The sequence below is a fragment of the Eptatretus burgeri genome, chromosome 11, assembly GCF_056783735.1.
Source record: "Eptatretus burgeri isolate ZD-2024b chromosome 11, Ebu_testis_v1, whole genome shotgun sequence".
NCBI lineage: Eukaryota > Metazoa > Chordata > Myxini > Myxiniformes > Myxinidae > Eptatretus > Eptatretus burgeri.
Window position 1 is genome coordinate 26,366,695 of NC_140971.1, and position 23,272 is coordinate 26,389,966.

Sequence of the window (23,272 nt, forward strand, 5' to 3'; positions counted from 1 at the left end):
GTGGGTGGTGGAGCACGTACAGTGGGTGGTGGAGCACGTGCAGGGGGTGGTGGAGCACGTACAGGGGGTGGTGGAGCACGTACAGGGGGTGGTGGAGCACGTACAGGGGGTGGTGGAGCACGTACAGGGGGTGGTGGGGCACGTACAGGGGGTGGTGGAGCACGTACAGGGGGTGGTGGAGCACGTACAGGGGGTGGTGGAGCACGTACAGGGGGTGGTGGAGCACGTACAGGGGGTGGTGGAGCACGTACAGGGGATGGTGGAGCACGTACAGGGGGTGGTGGAGCACGTACAGGGATGGAGCACGTACAGGGGGTGGTGGAGCACGTACAGGGGATGGAGCACGTACAGGGATGGAGCACGTACAGGGATGGAGCACGTACAGGGATGGAGCACGTACAGGGGGTGGTGGAGCACGTACAGGGGGTGGTAGAGCACGCAGCGTGCCGTGCACCAAACGTGCTATCCTGTAAACACTGTACTGTACTGCACTGTACCCGTCTTGCTGAAACGACGCACATTCAAAATGTAATTCACAGATGCTTTACATTCCACGTGTTATGATTTAGCACGAAGGGCGATCCAAAAACACACGAGTGTGTTAACATTAAATGTTTATTTGTAACACGATTAATTATCGGTTCGGCCCGAAATACGAATCACGGCTTATACACCGCCACGGAATCGAGATTGTATTTTACTCCTGCTGAGGGCTAAATCCATCTCCCAAATGTATGTTTAATGAAAACAAGTAGAATGCACGAGTTTTAAAGGCTGTCCGTCACTGCAGACCACTGGTGATGATGAAGACCACGCCTTCCTTCCCTTCCTCTTCCGGTCAGGTTCAGTTAACCCACAGTGCTCAACCGGGTCCACCCAGGTTCGCTTCTTCTTCTTCTTCTTCTTCTTAATTTCTGCTTCTGCTTCTTCTTCTTCTTCGTCTTAATTTCTTCTTCTTCTTCCTCTTCTTTTTTCAAAACAACGGCCTTTCCCTTCTTTTCGGCTCGACGTCGTTACACGTTGAGTAATAAATATTCTTGTGTGGCCCACGTGCTGAAAGAGGCGTAATCACGTGTTGCGAGGGACAGCGACATGGCCTGCAGTGCACTGCGTACGGGTTACCGGCACCTGGGCGCTGCCAGAAGTGTTGTACAAGGAAAACGCGACATGTGGAAACTGCTGGGAAAGGTACATGACATGTCGGAAGGAGACGCTTGGAGAGGAGAAACAGCTTTGGAGGCGTGGCTTCGTGACGTTTCAGTTCATTTTATTCCCACCCTTGGGCCAATCAAATACAACAAACATACCTGTACCTGTACATCTTTATAATGAGAACTTAAGGAGCTTGAAAAACAAAAAAAAAATCACTGCCTTGTAACATTTCAGATCGCTATAGCAATGGGTTATGATTAAAAAGATGGATTCAGAAATTCGGGGCATTCCATGTAAAGTGTACACACCCTCCCGATACATACCTCATTTTCTCCCCTTATTTTGGTCATTTATTCACTTGGGTGAAAAAACTCAAAATACCAACTTTTAGAGCTGTGGGCCAATCAGGGCCCATGTTAGGGGCCCCCCAAATTTGGGCACCCCCGGCTGCCCCACAATCTTCCAGAGGCCATATCACAGGTTGTCGTGGTCCGATTTGGATGATCTTGGTATCAAAATGCTCGTAAAAGCGAGATCTTTCGAATCACGTAAAGTAAAATCACTCCGAAACAGTAATTCCAAAAGTTATAGTTTGGGGCGCCCTTTGAGCTTGGGCCCCCGCTCCCCAGCCAAACCGATGGTCCAGATTATTTCGCATGAGAATACCCCTTAATATACTCCAACACCTCAGCATAAATGAAAATGGGATCTCAATGGGTTCAAGTGTGATGATGGTTTTATTGTTCGGGGACTCGGGTGCTGGACAAACAATACAAAGCACAATATTTGAACACAAGATTTCCAATACACTATATCAGTATATTGTACATAAATTTTCCACATGCACATGCAGGAACTGGAAGCGATACTAGTACGAGTAAGAGTTTTTCCTCGCATATTATAGTCAAGATTTTTTGCCAACCAATGTTTTATTTGACAGCTGTGTTTCTTTTTTACCAATTGTGTAGGTTCTACCTGTAGCAGTTTTTGGTTCTACAGAAAGAAGTACATCAGAAATGTCTAAAATGCAGTGATCGTCAATGTCAGGAAAAAAGAAACTACTGGCAGGCCCATTTGGATGAAGAAAATTCACATTCACTTCATGAGTGTCCTGAAAGGCTTCCATGATGCAGGCAAGCCACCATTTTCCATCATAGTGCACTGTGACATAACCTGAGAGCTTCCCGTTAAAAGTTGGTGTAGATTTTGAAATAGCTGACTCGATACGGTGTTCCTCGCTCAGGCTGAATTCACGTACTTGAAGAGCAGTTTCAGAAATAGGGATGAAAGCATGAAGATTTTGAGTTCCAGCTATGGTTTTGGCCGTTTTTAACCTTTCTTCCAGATTTCGTTCTTCCTCGTCATACGCCTCTTGGATCCCGTAACTGAACTTCATTTCATTCAAACCATTTTCGGCAAAGGTGAAAAGTTATTTTGGAGAAATAATTTGACTGTCGTAAGGTCTACGCAGGCTCTCACGTGTTGCTTCTCGTTTGACTGTACCTCCCACGCCATCTGAAGGGCCCTTGCCATGACTTGTGGCAAAAAATCTCATTCTGCATCAATACCATACTCTGATTTGTGACGACATAGGTTATGAAGGATTTGCAATTCTTATATTGGCCAGCACAACCGTCTGAAAAATAGTAAAGTTTCTTTACATTTCCAAAGCTAGATTTCAAGGTTTCTTTACATTTCCAAAGCTAGATTTTAAGTGTTCAATGAGCATTCTTTGGAAGAGGTGGACTGAGACAACGTCGTGAGTATTGCATTCTGATATAATGGTGAACGAATCGTGGTTTAATTTGCCATCGTCCGATGTGAAATCGTAAACCCAGGGGTGAATTGTCACTTGAGAGCAGTTCCAATGGAATCCTTTGGCCGCATCCTGTACGACAAACTAATAGTTGTCTGAGAAGTCTCCAATAATGACAAATTCTCCTTCACCGATTTCATCTTTCTTATTTTTCAGAAACTGAGATTGGGCCTTGGCAATGAAGTCGTATCTCACTAATTTCACCGTGCGTTCACAGAATTTATTAATGAATTCTTCCAAAGGCAGGACCATGGAGCTCAGTTCAGATCTGTCGGTGGATGTCCACCGTTTAAACTGAACTTCATCAATATCCTCTAGTTCATAAGCACTCAGTAGCTCAGTTTTGAAGTTTTCAATTGATGGGCAACTTTCGCAAGTTCTGAAATACCATGCCGGTTGTGCTGGGTTACAAACTATGCGTGCTATCACATGATGATAGCAAGGAAGTTCAGCTATCTGTGGCATTTTGGAACCAAATATCACGAGTTTCACATTTTGATGTATCGCACATTCACATACACTGTGTGTACCGCCTGAACCGGCCAGGACACTCTGAGGGACGGAGCATGGCGAACTTCGCGAATCCAACTTTCAAGCCAGGGTTCTTCTACTTGAATTTCTGAAACAGTTCCTTGAGATTGTTTAGTACCAGGTGCTTTTGAATTTTCTCCTTTCCATGTTCATTCCTGACCACTACACAGTCCTTTTTTCCCGGCATTATTCGGCTGACTTCATCACTTCGGTAAAATTCGGTTACGGCGGATTTCACTTCGTCAGGCAATATTTTACCCTGTTTGGGATTTGGAGACGATAGCATACCATTTTCTTTCTCTCAATTTTTGGCTTGCACAGCCATTCTTTGGGAGAAACTGAATTCGCTCATCATCCCTCTGATGCTCATATTCCTAGCAAATATTGTCAGTATACGTATTTGCTCTGAACGGCTCGAAACAACGTATTTTTCTTTCAGGCTTTTGATCACCTCTGGCATGCAGTTTTCATCACATTTTGATGCTGTATCTTGTGTTTTCTCCGCAGTGCTTGGTCCAGCAACTAGTTCTAATTTCTTTTGCACAGAATCTTCCACTTTACTTCGCTTTTCAGGAACGTACCCTGGGTTCCTTTCCACCTTTCACCTATCATCGATAACGACTGGTTTAATAGGTCAACTTTTGCTTCTCGCTCAAAAACCTCCTCGTCCTCATCTGTCGAAACAGATTCAGCAATGCCTTCGATAGTACCTTCTCATGATAATTTCGAACTGGTCGAAGATGATTCTTCAATTCGCTCTGGTGACAACTGAGAAAGTTTTTTTTTCTGCACGAAGTACAAAGTCGTCATCTTTTTTCACCTTTGAAGAAAATTTCATCAACATATCATTTGACACATTGCGAAGATCTTTTCGTTGTTTCGTTTTATGGCAGCTGAACGGATCGCAACAGTAATTCCGGAACTCCTTTCGATCTTCAGTCGCCATGTTTATTGCAAAATATGCAAAAACTGAGATTAGCCAATTTATAACTTAATTCGATGATGGTTATACAAAAAAATGTACACTTAAAAATCAATAGACACAATAGGCACAATAATTTTTCACAAATGATGCAATATATATATATATATATATATATATATATATATATATATATATATATATATATATATATATATATATATATGTATATATATATATATATATATATATGTATATATATATATATATATATATATATATATATATATATATATATATATATATATATATATATATATATATATATATATACACAGTATATATAATAGTCCAGAGATGATGATTGTCAATTTCAGACATAAAGTCGCCTGCCAGCAGGTGACGTCATTGGAACGATGACGACAAACGTCGCCCAATGTTGAATCAAGAATTAGTGATATGTGGACCCCGAACAATAAAACCATCATCACACTTGAACCCATTGAGATCCCATTTTGATTTATGCTGAGGTGTTGGGGTATATGAAGGGATATTCTTACACAAAAAAATCGGGATCATCGGTTTGGCTGGGGGGCGGGGGCCCAAGGTCAAAGGGCGCCCCAAACTAGAACTTTTTGAATTACTGTTTCGGAGTGATTTTACTTTACACGATTCGAATGATCTCGCTTTTGTGAGGATTTTGATACCAAGATCATCCAAATCGAACCACTACAACCTGTGATATGGGCACTGGAAGATTGTGGGTCAAACGGGGGTGCCCAAATTTGGGGGGGGGGCTAAAATGGGCTCCCAGGTCTGAAAATTGACACATAATGCTTTACCATGGATACAAACACTTGCACAAAAAAAGAGTGAAATCTGAGACGATGTGTCAAAATTTTGCTGAAAAATGTGTACACTTGACATGGAATGCCCCGTTTCGCCATTGTCTTGGGTCACTCACCTGCATTTGATTTTTCATTTATTTGTTTTCATTTATTTATATTTTCATTTATGAATGCTTTCCGGTGGTTCTGTGATTTTTTTCTGGTGTATCGGCTTTGATGTATGTCGGCACACAAAATTACCATGCTTCCCCATTGTCTCGGGTCACTCACCTGCATTTTTTTCTTTTTTTGTCATTTATTTATATTTTCATTTCTGGATGTTGTCTGATGATTGTGAATTTTTCCAGTGTACCGCCTTCGGTGTTCATCGGCACACAAAATTTCAGCTTTCTACATCACCCAGAAAGTACCGATCTTTAATATCAGACAGTGAGTCAGTGAGTGTGTGAGTCATTCAGTGGTTAGAAAGATATATGTGTACATATATAAAGCCTGGTGTTGGCGCAGTGGTTAGGGCAGCGGCTTGGGATCCAAAAGGTCCTGAGTTCAAGCCCCGTTGGGCCACTGAATTAATACACCAGGGGGTTGACTCAGCCTGTCATCCTTCCGAGGTCAGCGAAATGAGTACCAGTGTACTGGGCCGGTGTATACCCCGGTTAAAATAGGTGTACCATATCCCTGTGTCGTAAGAGGCGACCAGGGTTGCGTCAGGAAGGGCATCCGGCGTAAAACATGTGCCAAATCACTATGCGGATCATACGGATGATCCGCTGTGGCGACCCCGAACGGGAGCAGCCGAAAGAAGAAGAAGAAGAAGATATATATATAGATATATATACACACACCACACACACACACACACACACACACACACACACACACACACACACACACACACACACACACACACACACACACACACACACACACACACACACACACACACACACACACACACACACACACACAGTAAGCTTACTGACTGCCTGATTCAATCACCATCGGGATCATCATTTGGGCATGATTCATTTCCGAGGTTACATCCAGGTACAGAACCGTCGACCAGAACCTCCATTGTGTCCTAAAATCACCCAAATGAAGCAGAGTGCGATAAAGGAAAGCTCCATAAATTACCAAAGACAACAACTCTCTTTCTCGCTCTCTCTTTTGCACCATGTTGTATCTATACAGAACATTAGTTCTGCCAAAGGAGTTTCTTGGCTAGGGCTTATGATGCTGGACGGATTTCCACTCCGGCACAGGATACTTGAACGAGTGTGCAGAAAATTTTAATTAGTTTGTGGTGCTGGTGATACCTCAGCTACGTTCCTCACGCAGGACACCATGGGATCTTTCACATGCACCAACTAATGCTGGCAGATGGGACGTCCAGTTTAACTTTCCTCCGAGGGATGGCACACACATTGATGTACCATCTGCATGCAAAACACCAGGGTAACTGTTTATATCTCTGTCGAGATTCAAACCCAGGTGAGACAGCTCAGAGGTGAGTGTGCATATTTTTCGGCTATCCTCAGGGTAAATGTGCAAGTGCGTATGTTAAGCATCATACACCGGATCATAAAACCGGGTACACTTTGGGCAAAGACGTCGCTTTAACCCACAGCACCACAAGGCAGTGCACAACCAGCAAAGCTTGTGGTTTGTGAGAAAATGTAATGCGTGTCTGACCATCTTGTTTCCTCGATGACTTAAAACATTGCATTTCTCAAGTTTGGGCCACTGGTGTTGTATGTCGCACTCCAGCTGTAGTCTACTGCATCACCCTGTAGCACTTACTGGGTACTGTGCCGAGACAGAGAGAGATTCTGACTGTAAGGCAACAAATGGCTAAATGAGGGTCATTCACAGTGATAGATAGGCCTGGCACCTTAGTGGAATACACGATCGCAAGATGGACTTGAAGGAGTTTATGTTGACATCTTCTGTCGTTATGCTACCCAAATAATTCACGAAGGCAAACATTCTGCATTTGCAGATGCTGGCAGATTCTGTGACGTTTGTCTCTGCTCATACCATTCAAAGTTGTCTGAAGCAAAGGAAGCATTGGACAATGGGAGGAATGGCAAGATGATCTATGGCCTCTGACAATTGCCTGAATGTCTTCCAACTTTGCAGTTAGTGACTACACATTCAGTCTAAGAGTCTTCATCCAATTAGAACGTCATTGTTGTCCATCAAATCGTGTTTGCCAGCTGGGGGCCACGTGTTATTTCATTGGCAAAGAGAGGGGGAGGGCATCCTGTGAGTACTATCACTCCAAGAACAGCGATGGCTCTTCCCAGTTGTTGCAAGCTTGGTCATCACGCATTGCTTCCTTCAGTTGAGACTCTGGTAGCATTCTGAGTTTATCGTGCACAACTTGTGAGCAGGACATTCGTTTTTTTGACAGCGTAGTAGAGATGCGTGCAATATCAACACGGTCGCCTTGGTGCGCCGCATATCAACATCTTAACAGCAAACAGTAGAACTCTGTGCTTTTTACACTATCGTCCACTGTTCTCAAATAAAAGATGTATTTATTGTCAACTATGTAGCTTCAACAACAATACCACGATGACTAGATAAAGAGCTTCAAACAGGAGTGGGAAGCATCCCATAAGATTTATTCACAGCTTGAGATGTCTTATCACGGAGAGACTTGTCTTTACTCGCTAAAATGCAGCTTTTGTTTTCTTACTCATTCAAGTTGAAGGGAATAGTATTCTTTGTGTCATCGTAAAACCCAACTGGCTCTCTAATGCTCCACAAGGAAGAAGTAATCTGCCAACCTTACCTGGTCTAGTTTACATGTTGTGCCAATCGGCTCTTAAATCCATCCATCCATTGGGACCATGCTCTATGCGGAGCATCGGTGCTGCCTAAGCAGTCTTCTTGGCTCCTGGGCACAATCCTGGACGGGTCACCACTCCGACGCAGTATACCAGCATACCGGCACTCATTTTGCCGACATCGGAAGGATGACAGGCAGAGTCAACCCCACCTGGCATTAATTCAACAGCCGAGTGGGATTTGAACTCAGGATCCTCGGATCCCAAGCCCACCACCCTCACCATTAAGCCAACAACACCAGGCTCTTAAATGCTGCCTGCAAAGGACAGCACCACTCACATTCCCATGATTATTGTATGATAAAAAGCCAATATATATATATATATATATATATTTTTTGGTTTATTAAATTTGCCGTTAAAATTGTAAACATTTCGGTTGTGAAAGAGAAATTAAAATGCGACAATAATTATGGGGTCCTCTTGTTCCTTGTGTCGCATTCCTTTGACTTGCATCACTGTGTGTCTGTCTGGAAAGGCCAGGTACTGCACAGCCTCAAATGGAGATGAAGTGGACAGGGCAAAACAAGCCACCGTGGAAAGTTCCAGGTTTCGGAACAAAAAGCCAACGATCTTCTCCAAAATAATCGATGGGACACTCCCTGCCGACATACTATATGAGGATTCCAAGGTGAATTTTGTTTTGTTGTTTTTGGAAAACATTGAAACATTGAAGTTTAGTGTATCTCTTCCTGGTGCTATGATTTTAATACAAAGTGAAGAACAACGATGTGCTCCAACAATAATTACCTCCGCCACCGAAGGTCGACGGAGGTTATGTTTTCACCCCTGTCTGTCTGTCTGTGAGCAGGATAGCTCACAAGATTATCGATGGATTTGGACGAAATTTGGTGGACAGGTTGGGCGTGTGACAAGGACAAAGCGATTCGATTTTGGTGAACACCTGGATCTGGATAATCTTATTTTTTAAAGCTGTTAGGGTTAGGGACAGGAGATGGTTATAGTTTGTCGACTTTTTTCATGAAAGCAAAAAAGATAGTTTGTGCAATGATGACTCGGTGACAAATCATGGACCTTTTCTCCGCAGTGCCTGGCATTTCGGGACGTGAACCCTCAAGCACCAGTACACTTCCTTGTCATTCCCCGCTTCTTGCTACCACGTATCAGCCAAGCCACCAGTGAACACGTTCAGGTGTTTCCCATAAAGCACGCCGACATCATTTCCTTGCATGGCTTGCTTGCTGTTTGGAAACTGTTTCCTCTCCTTCACTTGTTTGTGCTCAATTCAATGCAAATATCGACTTAATGCTGGGATAATGATGTTATGCCGGGTGTTCATAAGGTTCTACGAATGAGTTACTTGCAACAGTCCAAGACGCGACAAAAAAGTTCAACATGGCGGTGTATGTATAATAAATAAATAAAAAATACATTTACACATTTTCTTACGAACTACACAGTGCTCATGATCATCAGGCACCATGCTGTATGCAAGGCATTGGTTCTGCCGAAGCAGTTTCTTGGCTCGGGTTACAATACAGGACGAGTTGACGCTCCAATACATGATACTTGAACGTGTGTACACACATTTGTAATTTGGCCAAGGTGCCGGCAATAGCTCAGCTACTCTTCATGAAGGACACCGTGAGATCCTTAATGTCCACCAACTGATGCCGGAAGATGGGACTCCCAGTTTCACGTCCATCTGATGAGGACACGCACGTTGATACCTCACTCTGGCATGTGAAACACCAGGATGACAGTTTATAGCTCGGCCCTGATTCAAAGCCAGGCTAGACAGTTCAGGTGTGAGTGTGACTGGGTATACATCTAGGGGACCGGACTATCCTACCAGCCCACATTACTTGTATATTGAAAAATAAAATTTAAAAAAACATCTGTCCCTTTCGTAAGAGGATTTTTTTTGTCATAAGGACGTCTTTGCGAGACTATCGTGAGTATCTCGTTTGTAGAACCTTTTGAATACCTCCTGTATTTGTTGCTCCATCTTCACGATATTTTGTACTTTGATAATGTGTTTCCTTCACCCTGTGAAAAATTAATTTGCACAACTTCTCTTAACATGAAGTCATCTTGGATAATAAGTCGGACAAAAACAGTGATCACATACTCTTTGCAGACTGTAGGTTCTGTCTTCGCATTCTCTTGTCAAGGGTTTATAATCCTGGATGGGTCACCACTCTGACGCAGGATACCCGATGAAGGGATGCGGGAATTTGGAATTCCTCCATCGTGCCGGCGATAGCTCACCTACTCTTCGCGAAGGACACCGTGGTATCATTAACGTCCACCAACAAATGCCAGCAGATGGGACACAAATTTACATCCATCCACAGGACGTCACACACATCGATATCTCGCCCAGCCTGCGAAGCACCAAGATGACGGTTTATAGCTAGGTCAGCATCCAACTCCAGGCTAAACAGCTCAGAGGTGGGCTTGAATACCTCAAAGCTGTCCTACCAGGCTGGCTCGCACGGACACCAATGGTGAAGTGCAGAGCTACTTTGCGTGACCCATAATAATGTCTCATGAAATGCAGTTTTTTTTTCATCTACACAACTCATTAAAAGGGACAAGTTGAAGTCTCAAAACAAATAAACAAAAACAATCAGACAAGATTTTCAACATTGGATATTGGGCAACAAAATATGGATATTTTAGCCAGGATGGTTTTTGGAATCGGGAACGTTCAAAACATGAGCAGAGAATTATGACTTTGTGACAAGATTGCCTGGCATTATGTTCCATACTAATGATCCTTTTTAATATTAATGTGATGTGAAATGCTGAGTGCTGAAATGTTGTCTTCTGTGCATTAGAGCAAACCAGCCACCCACCGATATCTTTCCACCAACATGTTAGGCTTGGCGGTGTTGGCTTAGCGCTTCTCCGTGGTTTCCTGGTGTTGGCTTAACAGTTAGGGTGGTGGCTTGGGATCCCAGGGTCCTGAGTTCAAGACCCGTTGATTGCTGAATTAACATCAGGGGGTTGACTCATCCTGTCATTCATCCTGTCATCCTTCCGAGGTCGGCAAAATGAGTACCAGTGTACCGGTAATAGGGGCACTGCATCAGCGACATATCTACGCCCCTAATCAATGATGCAACCAGCAGCCAAAATAAGGCTGCACACAAAGGGAAGGGGTATTGGCAGATTTATTAAATCTGGTGTTGGTGTGGCGCAGGCATGATGGGCCGAATGGCATCCTCCTGCGCATAATTTCCTTGTAATTTCCTTGTAATATCCTTGTAATTTCCTTGTAATTTCCTTGTAATTTCCTTGTAATTTCCTTGTAACATCCTTGTAATATCCTTGTAATTTCCTTGTAATTTCCTTGTAATATGCTCCCACCCAACCTTCCCAAAACTAAATGAGTTATTCTTACTAATACAGAGCTTCTTGCATCTCAACAGATTTTAACTTTTTATAGCAAATGCAATAACAATCACTGTGGAATGTTTGTTTCCATGTTTTATTGATTATTTATTTGTATGCAGCCTGTTGCTGCTTGGCTGCATCATTTCCAGGGGATGCGGCTGTGACGCTGATGCAATGCCCCCTGTCACCAGCATGCTGGTACTCATTTTCCTGACCTCGGAAGGATGACAGGCTGCGTTCATTCCACAGCACGACAGGGGCTTGAACTCAAGACCCTACGATCTTAAGCCAGCCCACCGTAACCGTTAAGCCAACACTAGGCTTCGTCTCCATATTGACACTTGAACATTCCAAACATTGAATTATATTTCAATCTGGAACACGTTTTGAAGCCACACTTAGCGGTGTTGTGGTTAGAGCGTCCTCCAGTCACGTGGCCACCAGTCTCGGAGGTTCCATTCTGACCCCGGCCGAGTCACACAAAATGCTTTAAAAATTGTACATACTGCTTCCTCGCTCGACCTTTGGAATTTAGAGGATAGAGCATGGATAAACCACGTGTGATGGCATCCTGTGTCAGGGGATTTGGGGGAAGTGATTTCTCCTTAATCACCCAACTGACTATGCAGAGAAAAGGACGGTATCACCAGGACCCCAGGGTACCCCGGCAAGTTACGTCACTTTTTCCTTACGTCACCGGCTATGTTGATCCGAAGTTAAGTCTGATGTTGTCTAACGCTTCTGTCTGCAACTCTGCACGTATGAACGTAATTTGTATGACTACTTTGTCCTCGTAAAACCTGTTTAAAAAAAAAACAAAAAAAAAAACGGATAAATGCATGATCCAGGTCTTTCTGCATCTGGATTTTTGGTTTTCGCAGTTTCTCTTTCACGTGTAATTGGGCAGACATTGCACTAAAGCTCGTGGTCAAAGGAGGAAAGCCGAGAGGGTGTTCTAAAAAGATACGGATTGAAGCTGTCAAGAAAGCTCTGTAATGTTTGGGTTTGCACAAAAATGACGCATTGGATAGATCTGTTGGGAGGAATCCCATCACTCGACCAACTCCCTGAAAAAATGAGAAAATAGTCGTAAAACGCTTGTTTTGGTCGTCGTTGTCGTCATTGTCACTGTCACCGTCATCGGCGTATTGAGGTACTTGACCTCTGATGGTGGGCCTTCAGTTTGACACAATATACAAGGGAATGAATGAACAGGAAAATGGGGGAGAGAGGAGGGAAGGAAACAGAGTAACCTTCAACTAAGAGGGTTGGGTTAGGTAGGGTTAATGGGGGTAAAAATAAATTCTGGGTGAGGATGGGGGATCACATGAGATGCTGTTGCACCTCTTCCTTGAAGCCCTGGGGGGGGGGGGAGGGAGACTGGGATAGCACAGCCTTGGGAATGTGATTCCACAGACGGGAGAAGGGAGGAACAATAAGGTTTAGGTGCATTCAGCCTGGATTTCAGATGTTTGTCAGTCAGTGGTCAGTGGGGTCAGTGGAAGAACGTTTGCATCCTGGAGTTGCTGGGGAAGGGTCAGATGACTGAAAGAGCAGAGGTGAGACTGCCTGGAGGAGAGGCAGTAAAATACAGAGCGACTGCCGACCCGCCTGCGATATGAAAGCAAAGACCTTGTGCTTTGGGCTCATTGCCAGATATTCCAATAGGTTAAGAGTTTTGGATTCTGCAGAATCCAGGAGAGACAGAATGTGATGCTGGGATGCCAATCCATGGGAGCAGTAGTCCATTGAGCTACAGATAAAGGTCTTGCAGGCTGTGCGTAGTTATAATTTTTCAAGTAAAGACTTGGAATGACAGAGGATGCCCAGTCTGCAGCTGGCTTTGGAGACCAGCTTTGCTGTGTGGTTGGCCCAGGAGAGGCCTTCACTGTCGGTTAGGGCTTAGCACTTCAAAAGAGTGAACCTCTTCCAGTGGCTGGCCAGGGAAATAGTTAGGTGGTTTCATTTGACAATTTTTAAGAAGTGATAGGTGAGACTGTGAGGTTTTCCAGGATTGAAGGACATTCTTCATTTAAAAGACCAGGCAAAGTACTCCTCTTGTCCATTCAGTTCTGATGTCGTTTGCTGGACATGTGGTGGACAGTGTTGTTACAAATTGAGTGTGTATGATAAATGCCTAAGTTTCTCCAACTACTTATCTTGTTCTTCCACAGCTTTTGGGACATCTCTTGCTGGTCGCTCGAAATGTCGCTGAGCAACAGGGGCTCACTGATGGTTATCGTGTTGGTAAGTGCTCCAGGATTTTTCTTTTGTTGATGTCACTGAGCAAGGTTTAGGATGGCTTATTTACTTTTTTCAAAAAGTGAATGACAATTTAAAGTTCCTTGCTTGTGGTCCAAGTGTTGCTGGTCCATTGGTGGTACCTTTGCCTGTAAGATTCTATAATTTGAATTGGGAAATATCTGGCAAGCATAAATATCAAAGGTATACAATAAAACTTGTGCTGTTTATGCTTGTTTAACAACTCTGCATCACATTATCCTTAAATTGTGAAGTTCCTGCAGTAATATGGCCAATTATCCATCCATAGGCCAAACCCCTGCACAGCAGGGAAAAATGGCTGTAAAAACGGTCATATATATATATATATATATATATATATATATATATATATATATATATATATATATATATATATATATATATATATATATATATATCCATCCATAGCTTTGTTTTATGATCGAAAGAAAAAAGTGATGAAACAAGCTCGAATGAGCGAAGATCCTCGTCCTATTCGTGATGACGTCATAAAAACGAATATGACGTCATTGTGATGTATCAGGTTTGCGATTAATTATCTGTGCTAATGCCTGGCTTGATTCCCGCAAACAAAATTCAAACAGCTTGCCTAGTTTCGGAGATAATGGTATTGGCAATTTGCATTAGCGGTGATATTATGACATCTACTTTTTTTCTAAGAAGAATTTCCAAAATCGGAGATGGTTACTGCCTGCGCGTGGGCTTTCTGCATATACAGGTCAAGTTTCACGAAGATCCGATGAAAACTCTGGGTTGTGAAACAAAAAATGTCAAAAAAATAGGAATGACGTCATAAAAATTGATATGACGTCATAGTGATGTATCATATGTTCGGTAATTCATCTCTGCTAATGCCCTGTTCGATTCCCGCAAACAGAATTCAAAAAGCTTGCCTAGTTTCGGAGATAATTTTTCGGCGATTTCCATTAGCGGAGATATTATGACGTCATAACTTTTTTTTTCTAGGAGGAATTTTCAAAATCGGAGATGGTTACTGTCTGCGCAGGGTATTTTTACATGTATACGCCAAGTTTCAGGAAGTTTCGATGAAAACTGTAGGCTGTGAAACAAAAAAGTCCACAAGAACAACAACGTGAGTAAGACTTAGAGATCCTCCATGAGAATGTAGAAAACGTTCGATAATATTTCATATAAATATTTTTGTGCCAGACTACGCCACATGTTTCCTCATGGAGAAATGCCGAAGATCTAATGGGTAATCATCCTATAGTTTATTGAAGATTGAATGGGATCACATATCAATGTTTTCAGTTCGTTTCGTGGTGGTGTGTTTTTGTTTATTTAATGGAATCACCAGAAAGGTACTTTCTCAGGGCTGGCTGAGCTTACCCGGCATAGACCACGCCAAGACACTGCCTTGGCAGCATGGATGCTCTGTAAGGAGTATAGCACATTGATGATGGTACTTGCTGTAAAAGTAAAGATTTAACACACGTACGTTGGTCTATGAACACGTACACTTGCTCCCAAAATGTATATACCACAGGTTTCAATCCCATATTTAATTTGCCCTCATGTCCTTTTCTTGAATATAACTTTTTAATAAGCTCCTTCTTGAGCTTTAGACCATGGAAAAATCACCGCACAATGTTGTGCAAGTTCATAAACATATTGCATGAGTGGGCGAGTATGCGGAGGGGTAAAATCTGCCGTACAATTTAAGCTTGGTATTTATTCACCCACCAATTGAGTTACACTACGCTACAGCTAATCCTACTCTACAGATGTTACACATCCCTTGTGTAACATTCTTCGGTGGAATTTTTTAATTAGAAGTGGAATTTCTTTTGGGATAACTTCCAAACGCTTTTGTTTATATCGAGGTAATGGATTAAGTTTTTGAAAACGTTTGTCGCATTGATACTTTAACTTCCAATGTTGGATAAAATTAAACTTTTCAAGTCCTTGTAGCGAAGCCGTGGGATTGAGTTCTTGTTTTGTGCATCGGTTGTTTTTTAACTGTCGCACATAACAATGAAATGTACATGTTTTACCAAAAGTGCTCTGACTGGCCAGTCCCCCAATGAAGTGGGAGACAGGGTTTTGCAAGTGTGTGTGTGTGTGTGTGTGTGTGTGTGTGTGTGTGTGTGTGTGTGTGTGTGTGTGTGTGTGTGTGTGTGTGTGTGTCCGTGTCCGTGTCCGTGTCCCTGTCCAGGCCATAACTTTTTTTACCATTTGAGCTTTTGCCATCAAATCTTCAACAAACCATTATTATGAAAATATGAAGAAAAATAATTTAAAATTTGGGTCAAAATGTGAAAGGGCAAAGTCATAGCGATTATAAATAGCTTTTATCAGCCCGTCCGCAGCGCGTCGAGCGAGAGACGTCCCGTTTTTTAAAATCTCTTATTTACCGTTGAACTTCAGTGTGCCTGTCCAGGCCATAATATTTTTTTTTTACCATTTGAGCTCTTGTCATCAAATCTTCAACAAACCTTTATAATGAGAATATGCAGAACTCAGATTAATAAAATGTGCAATATTTTTTAACTGTGGTTTTCGCCAAGTTTAGTTTGAGTACAAAGCGGACACGGACGGGCTTTGCATTTTGAGATGCTTTCTAGTTGTAATTTGGTCTGTGTGTGCATGTGTGTGTGTGTTTTACAGTGATTAATGATGGAGTCCACGGATCTCAGTCTGTCTACCATCTTCATGTGCATGTGCTTGGGGGTCGTCAGATGAGCTGGCCTCCAGGATAGCCAAACTGCGTTCCACATATCCATACTCCTTTTTCTAGGAGAGGTAGCGCTTGCCTGCAGAATAGCCTAATTTGCTTTCAGAAAACCTTTTTATGATTAGTTTAATGTAACCAAACAATTTCACCATACTCAAACCAATAAAGTCTGAAAATCTGTTGGGTTTTTTTTGATTAAATGAAGAAAACATCTTGGTGACACATTTGTCAACAAATTCCCAGTACTTACTTTGCTGGTTACTTTACTTTTTTATCCACTACCTTTTTATTTTGTGAGTTTTTTTTTTAATTGAGAGACATTTTTACCAAAAAAGATGGAGAATTTTATATACGAGTCGAAAAATGATTATATTGTCATCGTCGTCATCATCATATTATACTCTTAACAGAGTGTCTGCACTGCCTTAGCAGTCTTTTAGCAAAGGTAATGCGAGGTGGTTCACTATTGCATTCCCAGCAGTCAGCCAGGACAGGAATTTGTAATTTGATCAGGGTACCTGGTTGTAACTCGCCAACTCTTCCTGAAAGACTGTGAGAACTTACCTTCCATCAATAACCGTTGCCAGCAGAACTGGTCCTTTGAACATCCTCTCTCCCGATGAACAGGTCAGGTCAGGTCAGGTATTGGAGCATGCGCCAGAGTAGCGCTTCGCTGCGTCCACTTTCTCTAAGTACTCCAAGGGCCTCCATCTGGCCATCCCCCAGGCAGATGCTTGGCCCATCCCCATCTCTTTGAGATGCCGATCAACCTGCTGCAACCACGAGGAACGAGGTCGGCCCACTGGCCTCCTCCACTCACGAGACTCCCTCGCTGAGAGAATCTGGTGAGCAGGATCAGCATCAGGAAAACGAGCCGCATGTCCATACAGCCGCAGCTGATGCTCAGGGACTATGCAGGAAACAAGTCTCATTTGAGTTTCTCAGCAACCGCTCGTTAGACACAAAGTCCGACCAGCTACAGCCAAGGATTCTCCGAAGAGACCTGGTTCCAAAGGAATCAAGTCTCCATCTCAGATCCCTGGTCAGAGTCCAAGTCTCACATCCATAGAGCAAGACTGGAAGCACCAAGGACCTGAAGACTCGGACTTTCGTCCTCCCGCACAGGTACCGGCAGCGCCACACCCCATGATCCAGTGAATCCATGACTCCCCAGGCCCGATGCAGCCGTCTGTTGACCTCTGACTCACAGGCAGTGGAGACATGAACATCACTGCCAAGGTAAGTGAATCTCTCCATGACCTCAACATTGTCACCACAAACAGGTACAGACAGGTCACGTCAGGTAAACAGGTATAGGTCAGGTCGTTGGGCCAAATCCACCACAATAAACACACCATATTTAAACCCCAAAACAATGCAACATAACCAATTCGAGTACAACGTAAAAATGTCACAAGAAGTTCAATCAATGGTTATAATATCTATTCTTATGGTTAAATGGCTATTTAGTTAATCAAGAGGTCTTATTTCGAACTCAACTCTTTGAGACTTTTGAATTGGATGTCAAGGGTGTTACTCTCCTTGCTGCTGATCCTCCAATCAACTGTGCCCACCTTTGTTTGTGGAAACAGGCTGCAGTGAACCAGTTGAAAGGGGGTAAAGCTCCTGGGATCTGTGGCATCCATGCTGAACTTCTCACAGCTGGCGGAAATGCTGTACTTGTGTCGTTGCATGCAGTTTTGTGCTCTGCCTGGAACACAGGCATCATCCCAACTGACTGGAAGAGGGGCCTTGTCCCTCTCTGGATTGCCAGGAGTGCAATAACTACCGAGGGCTGACACTGCTCTCAGTGCCGGGCAAGGTCTTTATTCGGATAATAATTATTGAAAGGGTTTGACACCATTTGCTTGAGCACCAGCACCCAGAGCAGTCCGGCTTTACACCAAAAAGGTCAACGATTTAACGTACCCTTGCTCTTCAGGCCCTCACCAAACGCAGGCGAGAGTTTCAGCAGGGGCTGCTTACAGCCGTTGTTGATCTCCACAAAGCATTTGATACCCTCTGGAGGATCCTCGGTCTTCAGCCGGTGCCACCAAAGCTGATTGATCTGATGTCTGAACTATACTGTGCTCTGGTACTGTGAGTGCTGTGAGATGTGGTTATTCCATTTCTCACTTATTTCCAGTTGTTTCTGGAGTTCATCACGGTGTGTACTGGCCCCCACCCTTTACAACGCTTGTGTGGACTGGATTGTGGTTAGGATGTCGGAGAGATCAAACTACAGTGCATCGTTTGGGAATGATAAGATCTCTAACCTTGATTTCGCAGATGATGCAGTCATCTTTGCGGAGACTTTAGATATCCTTTCGGGGCCCCCGTGGTGCTGAATGAGGAGTCGCGGCCGTTGGGATTATGGATTTCCTGGGTCAAAACTGAGATTCAGGCTTTCAATAATGTCTTGGATGCTGCTGTCCTGTTTGTGCCTCATTGTGGTGAGGATGTTGAGGTCATGGAGAGATTTACTTACCTTGGCTGTGATATTCATGTATCTGCAGGCTATGAGCCAGAGGACAATAGATGTCTGAGTCAGGCCTGGGAGTCATGGATTCACTGGACCATGTTGCCTAGCTCTGTTGGAACCTATGCAGCAGGATTAAAGTCCAAGTCTTTAAGTGCTTGATGCATCCAATCTTGCTCTACGGATGTGAGACTTGCACTCTGACCAAGTATCTGAGACAAAAAGATAACTCCCTTGGTACGAGGTCTCTTTGGAGAATCCTTGGCTGCTGATGGTTGGAATTTTTGTCTAAAGAACATTTGCTGAGAAAGACTCGGTTGACATTTGTTACCTGTGTAGTCCATGAGTATCAACTGTGCCTGAATGGACTTGTGGCTCCTTTTCCTGAGGCTGATCCTGCTCACCAGATTCTCTCAGCGAGGGAGTCTCATGAGTGGAGGAGGCCAATGGGCCGACCACATGCCTCGTGGTTGCAGCAGGTTGATCGGCATCTCAAGGAGATGGGGATGGGTGAGGCATCTGCCTGGGGGATGGCTAGGCCTAGGCCCCTGGAGTACCGGTGGAACATGGATGTGGCGACGCGCTGCTCCGGCGTATGCTCCCATACCTGACCTGACCTTCAGGACATATGGGGTGGTCAAGATTGGTGCAGAAGCAAACTCTGTGGAAGGAAAAACTGGAAATTTGGAAGGAGGTGAGCTTAGGGGTGGTTAACAAGGGTATAAAATATCCTTTTTAATTTATTATGGTTCCAAGAGGGAGGCATTAAGTGTTTAGCCTTGATGTCCATGGTGTCCCACTTTTTGAAAAAAAACAAAAGACGTTTGTTTTCATTATGAGACAGAATTTCAACTCCAACCAATATGGAACTTTCGAAATGACAAATGAATGCCGAACAAGGCCTTTTGCACATATGCTGTGTCAATGTTTACCGTGATTACGTTCTGCTCGCCAGGCACTTTTAACCATGCTATTGCTGGCATGAAATCTGTAATTCAAATCAACTTCTAAACATAATTTTCAGAATTTAGATGACAGAGTGGCAATTTCAAAATGGTTAATTTCAAAACAAATACACATGCAAGCATGGAAACGTCTGTATAAAGATGATGATGATTATGAAGATGATGGTGATGGTGATGACGATTAATCAGAATTGTTCTGTTCCTGAATGCAAATCGGACTCAAGAGAATATAGGAATATGAGAAATATCCGTGGATGAGCGGGATTGGGTTTGTTTCATTTACTGTTTCACCAATAGATGCAAAAATCAAATATAATTTATATTGTGCCCTGGAACCAAACAAAATTAATAAATACTTGTAACGGCACTCAAAGCTCTTTTGACTTCTTCTTATACCCCCAACACCTCCTCCGAAACATGATTTATAGTAAATATCATTTCAAACTTACCCTGTGTATTGCCAAGCCCAGATTATGACCTTCCCATTTTTGTTAAGAAGCAGGACGGTTTGGGTAGAACGCACCATCTATCAACCTTTAGGCCTTTCACGGGTCTATAACGTTAGGAGTTTTTGCAATACGGACTGTGGACATATCAACTTTTGGACGAGGTGATCAGAAAGCTCTCTATCTGTTTTGTTGTGCAGAGACACACCCCTTTCTGATTGGTATGCTTACAAGTACTTTCAGCTTCTTTAATAGGTGTTTTTTAAAAGTCGTTTCATTCTACAATTCTTATCTGGGAGGCATGAAAAACTGTATGTCCAAGCTTCCTCGACTGACTTCATTACTAGGGGTTTTTGCGCATGCGCACTGAGCAGTCTGGGGGCAGAATACGTCACTTTGAAAGTGCCATATTGGGTAATATTGTTGTGGGCTGGGGGTCGGTGGCGAGGAACTGCCAGGTGGAGCAGTAGAGCCGTCTCCCACTGAACACCCGGAATTTAGGTTGTGACTCTGACAACTCCGAAGGTCACGGGTCACTTAAGGACCGTGCTTGCCAATTCTCTGATGGCGTGGGGTAGGGTTAATAGCCAAATTTCAATATACTGTTACGGAAATGGCCCTTATTGGACTACTAAATATAGGATTAGCTCAGATCCCCCATTAAATGCATATATAGCTAGGTTGTGGTAAAATGGACGTAACATGTGTCGGGAGTGTAAAAGGCTGTTTTGTTGTATGTGCGGTGGTGGTGGAACAAGGGCACCCCTCTTCTTCCTCCCCTCTACGGACGATAGGCCCCGCCCAGTCGGCTGGGAGGGTGTGGCCAAGGGGAGAAGGTGGAGCTAGAGGGAGGAAGTGATGCGAAGTGGAGGGCTTTTGTCAGCTCCACCGAGAGAGGCGTGCTCGTAGAACGAAAAGAAAATTGTAAAGAGAGAAAAGGGTAGAGTGTTTGGAAAACGGAGTCACTGAGAGGAAGGCGTCATCGTGTGTCGAAGGAGCTCGTGTGTTGAAGCGAGCGAACGAAGGCTTCGTAAAGAGAATTGTATGTGAAAAACAGTCGGGTTCTCGAGGCGTGCTCGGAGTGGTTTCGAAGTGAGAGAAATGAAGGCTTCGTGAAAAGGTTGAGTTTGGAAAACTGCAGTCGGTTGAGATGGTGTTCGTGTTTTGGAAGCGAGCGAGTGTAAGAGAGGCTGCCTGCACATCGAGCCGGCGATCGACTCTTGTGGGGAGGTGATCGACAGGTTCGGCCTGCGTCTGGCCATGGAGCCTCCGTCCTTAATCACTTCACGGCTGGACACGTCGATCCGCCTGGGGAGCTCGGCACCTCGATTTGGGCCTTGTCTGGTGCACAGGCCAGGCCTGGATTTGTGTGCTAGACCTAGAGAGAGATCGGCTGTGGCCCATCATGTATCTGGCGGACTTGTGCCATCGACATTGCGCGGGGCCGGAACGCGCTGAGGAGAGCGTGCGCACGCGGTGCCTTGAGGGAGCAAGAGTACGACACCTCCATTTTGCCAGGCGGCACGTTCGAGCGGGAGTTCGAATCCGTGGACATTCGCCTGTTGCGAGCGACATTCGTGCTTTTGACACTGTCCTCTCGTCCATGAGACATCACCAAATACTCTGTCTTGTCTTGCATGCATGCTGTTTGTCTGTCTGTCTTTGCCTGCACGTTGTCTAAGGCATATTTTGGTAGCAACCCCCTTGAAACCTATAGTCTGTGGTTCCCTAGTTAAGAACGGGTTGAGGATTGTTAATAAAACCATTGTCATGAATTTTGCTTTTGTTGTGATCCCCGATGTTCCCCAATAAATCTGGTTAATTCGGATGAAGTTGCCACTATGGATTAATTTGTGTCGCGTCGAGGAACAATCCGTTCGATTGGCATATAACACCAAAAATGGTTACAGATTGGCAGAAAACCCTCGGCATCTGACAAAACCAGTCTGTAACCAAGGGTTCTATTTCCCCAACTGCCAAGGTACAAGGATTACGTTGGTATCGTGATTGAAGACGCGTGACCCGAGGCCTGTGCTGAGCCGGCCGGCGTTATAAACCCCGGAGACGGCGGTGGTGAGGGTGGCGCCAAAGACCGGGTGAGAATTCCGCCACCCTGGATCCGCAACAATTTGGCTGTCAGGAGTGGGACGACGAACTCTCCGCTTCCACTACCGTAAATTTGCAGAACACCAATTGTTAGTCGGGAGCGGGATATTTGGACCAGTGGTGCATTTTGCACCCCGGACATTGGTTACAAAAAAAAAAAACGGTCCAAATTTGATTTGATTTTATGCTTGAGCAGATCGGACAAAAAACTTGCAAATTATAAAGAAAATGGAGTCGCAAAATGGCGGCGCGGCTCCATCTCGGCGCGACACGAAGCGGGAGTCACAACAATTGGCCGATGCACAGGAACGAATTCGGTGGCTGGAAAATGACTCTGTCAAAACGGTCGAGGTACTATTTAGAGAAATGATTAAAGTAGAATGGTTTACCAGAAAGATGTTGGAACCAGAGAGGAGCAAACTGAACAGAGGAATAGAGGAAGAGCAGATTGGTATCTCCCAGGATAGGAAGAGCTTGGAGGACGAATGGAAAACAAAGCTGGAAGAGGAAAAACGGAAACACTATTTGGAATTGAAACAACTGAAGGAAGAGGTAAGATCAGGCAATCAGATAAGGGAAAGCCTAGAACAGAAGATAAAAAGAGGAGAGAAATATCTGGAGGAAAGGATGGAAGAATTGTTGGAAAAGCCAAGACAGTTCGAAGAACTACAGGGAGAAATGAGGAAAGTAGAGGGGAGTACCGATGAGTTGGAACAAGAGATGAGCGAACTGAGCGAAAGATTAGAGGAAGAGCAAATTAGTAACTCCCGGGATAGAAAGAACTTGGAAAAAGAATGGAAAACAAAGTTGGAAA

At 43.9% G+C, this 23,272-nt stretch overlaps 1 protein-coding gene across 2 annotated transcripts; it reads left to right on the forward strand.

The window, feature by feature from the left end:
* Positions 1 to 919: 919 nt before the first annotated feature.
* HINT2 (histidine triad nucleotide binding protein 2) lies at positions 920 to 16,642 on the forward strand. 2 transcript variants are annotated; one of them, XR_015049157.1, is made up of 6 exons: positions 920 to 1,188; positions 8,600 to 8,752; positions 8,933 to 9,017; positions 9,170 to 9,274; positions 13,659 to 13,731; positions 16,396 to 16,642. XR_015049157.1 is itself a non-coding variant. In XM_085845660.1 (5 exons), the coding sequence occupies exons 1-5, from the start codon at positions 1,093 to 1,095 to the stop codon at positions 16,485 to 16,487; spliced, it is 519 nt and encodes a 172-aa protein (XP_085701786.1). In that variant the 5' UTR covers positions 920 to 1,092; the 3' UTR covers positions 16,488 to 16,642. The 2 variants fall into 2 exon arrangements, 1 of the variants encoding a protein (XP_085701786.1); XM_085845660.1 differs by lacking the exon at positions 8,933 to 9,017.
* Positions 16,643 to 23,272: the final 6,630 nt, after the last annotated feature.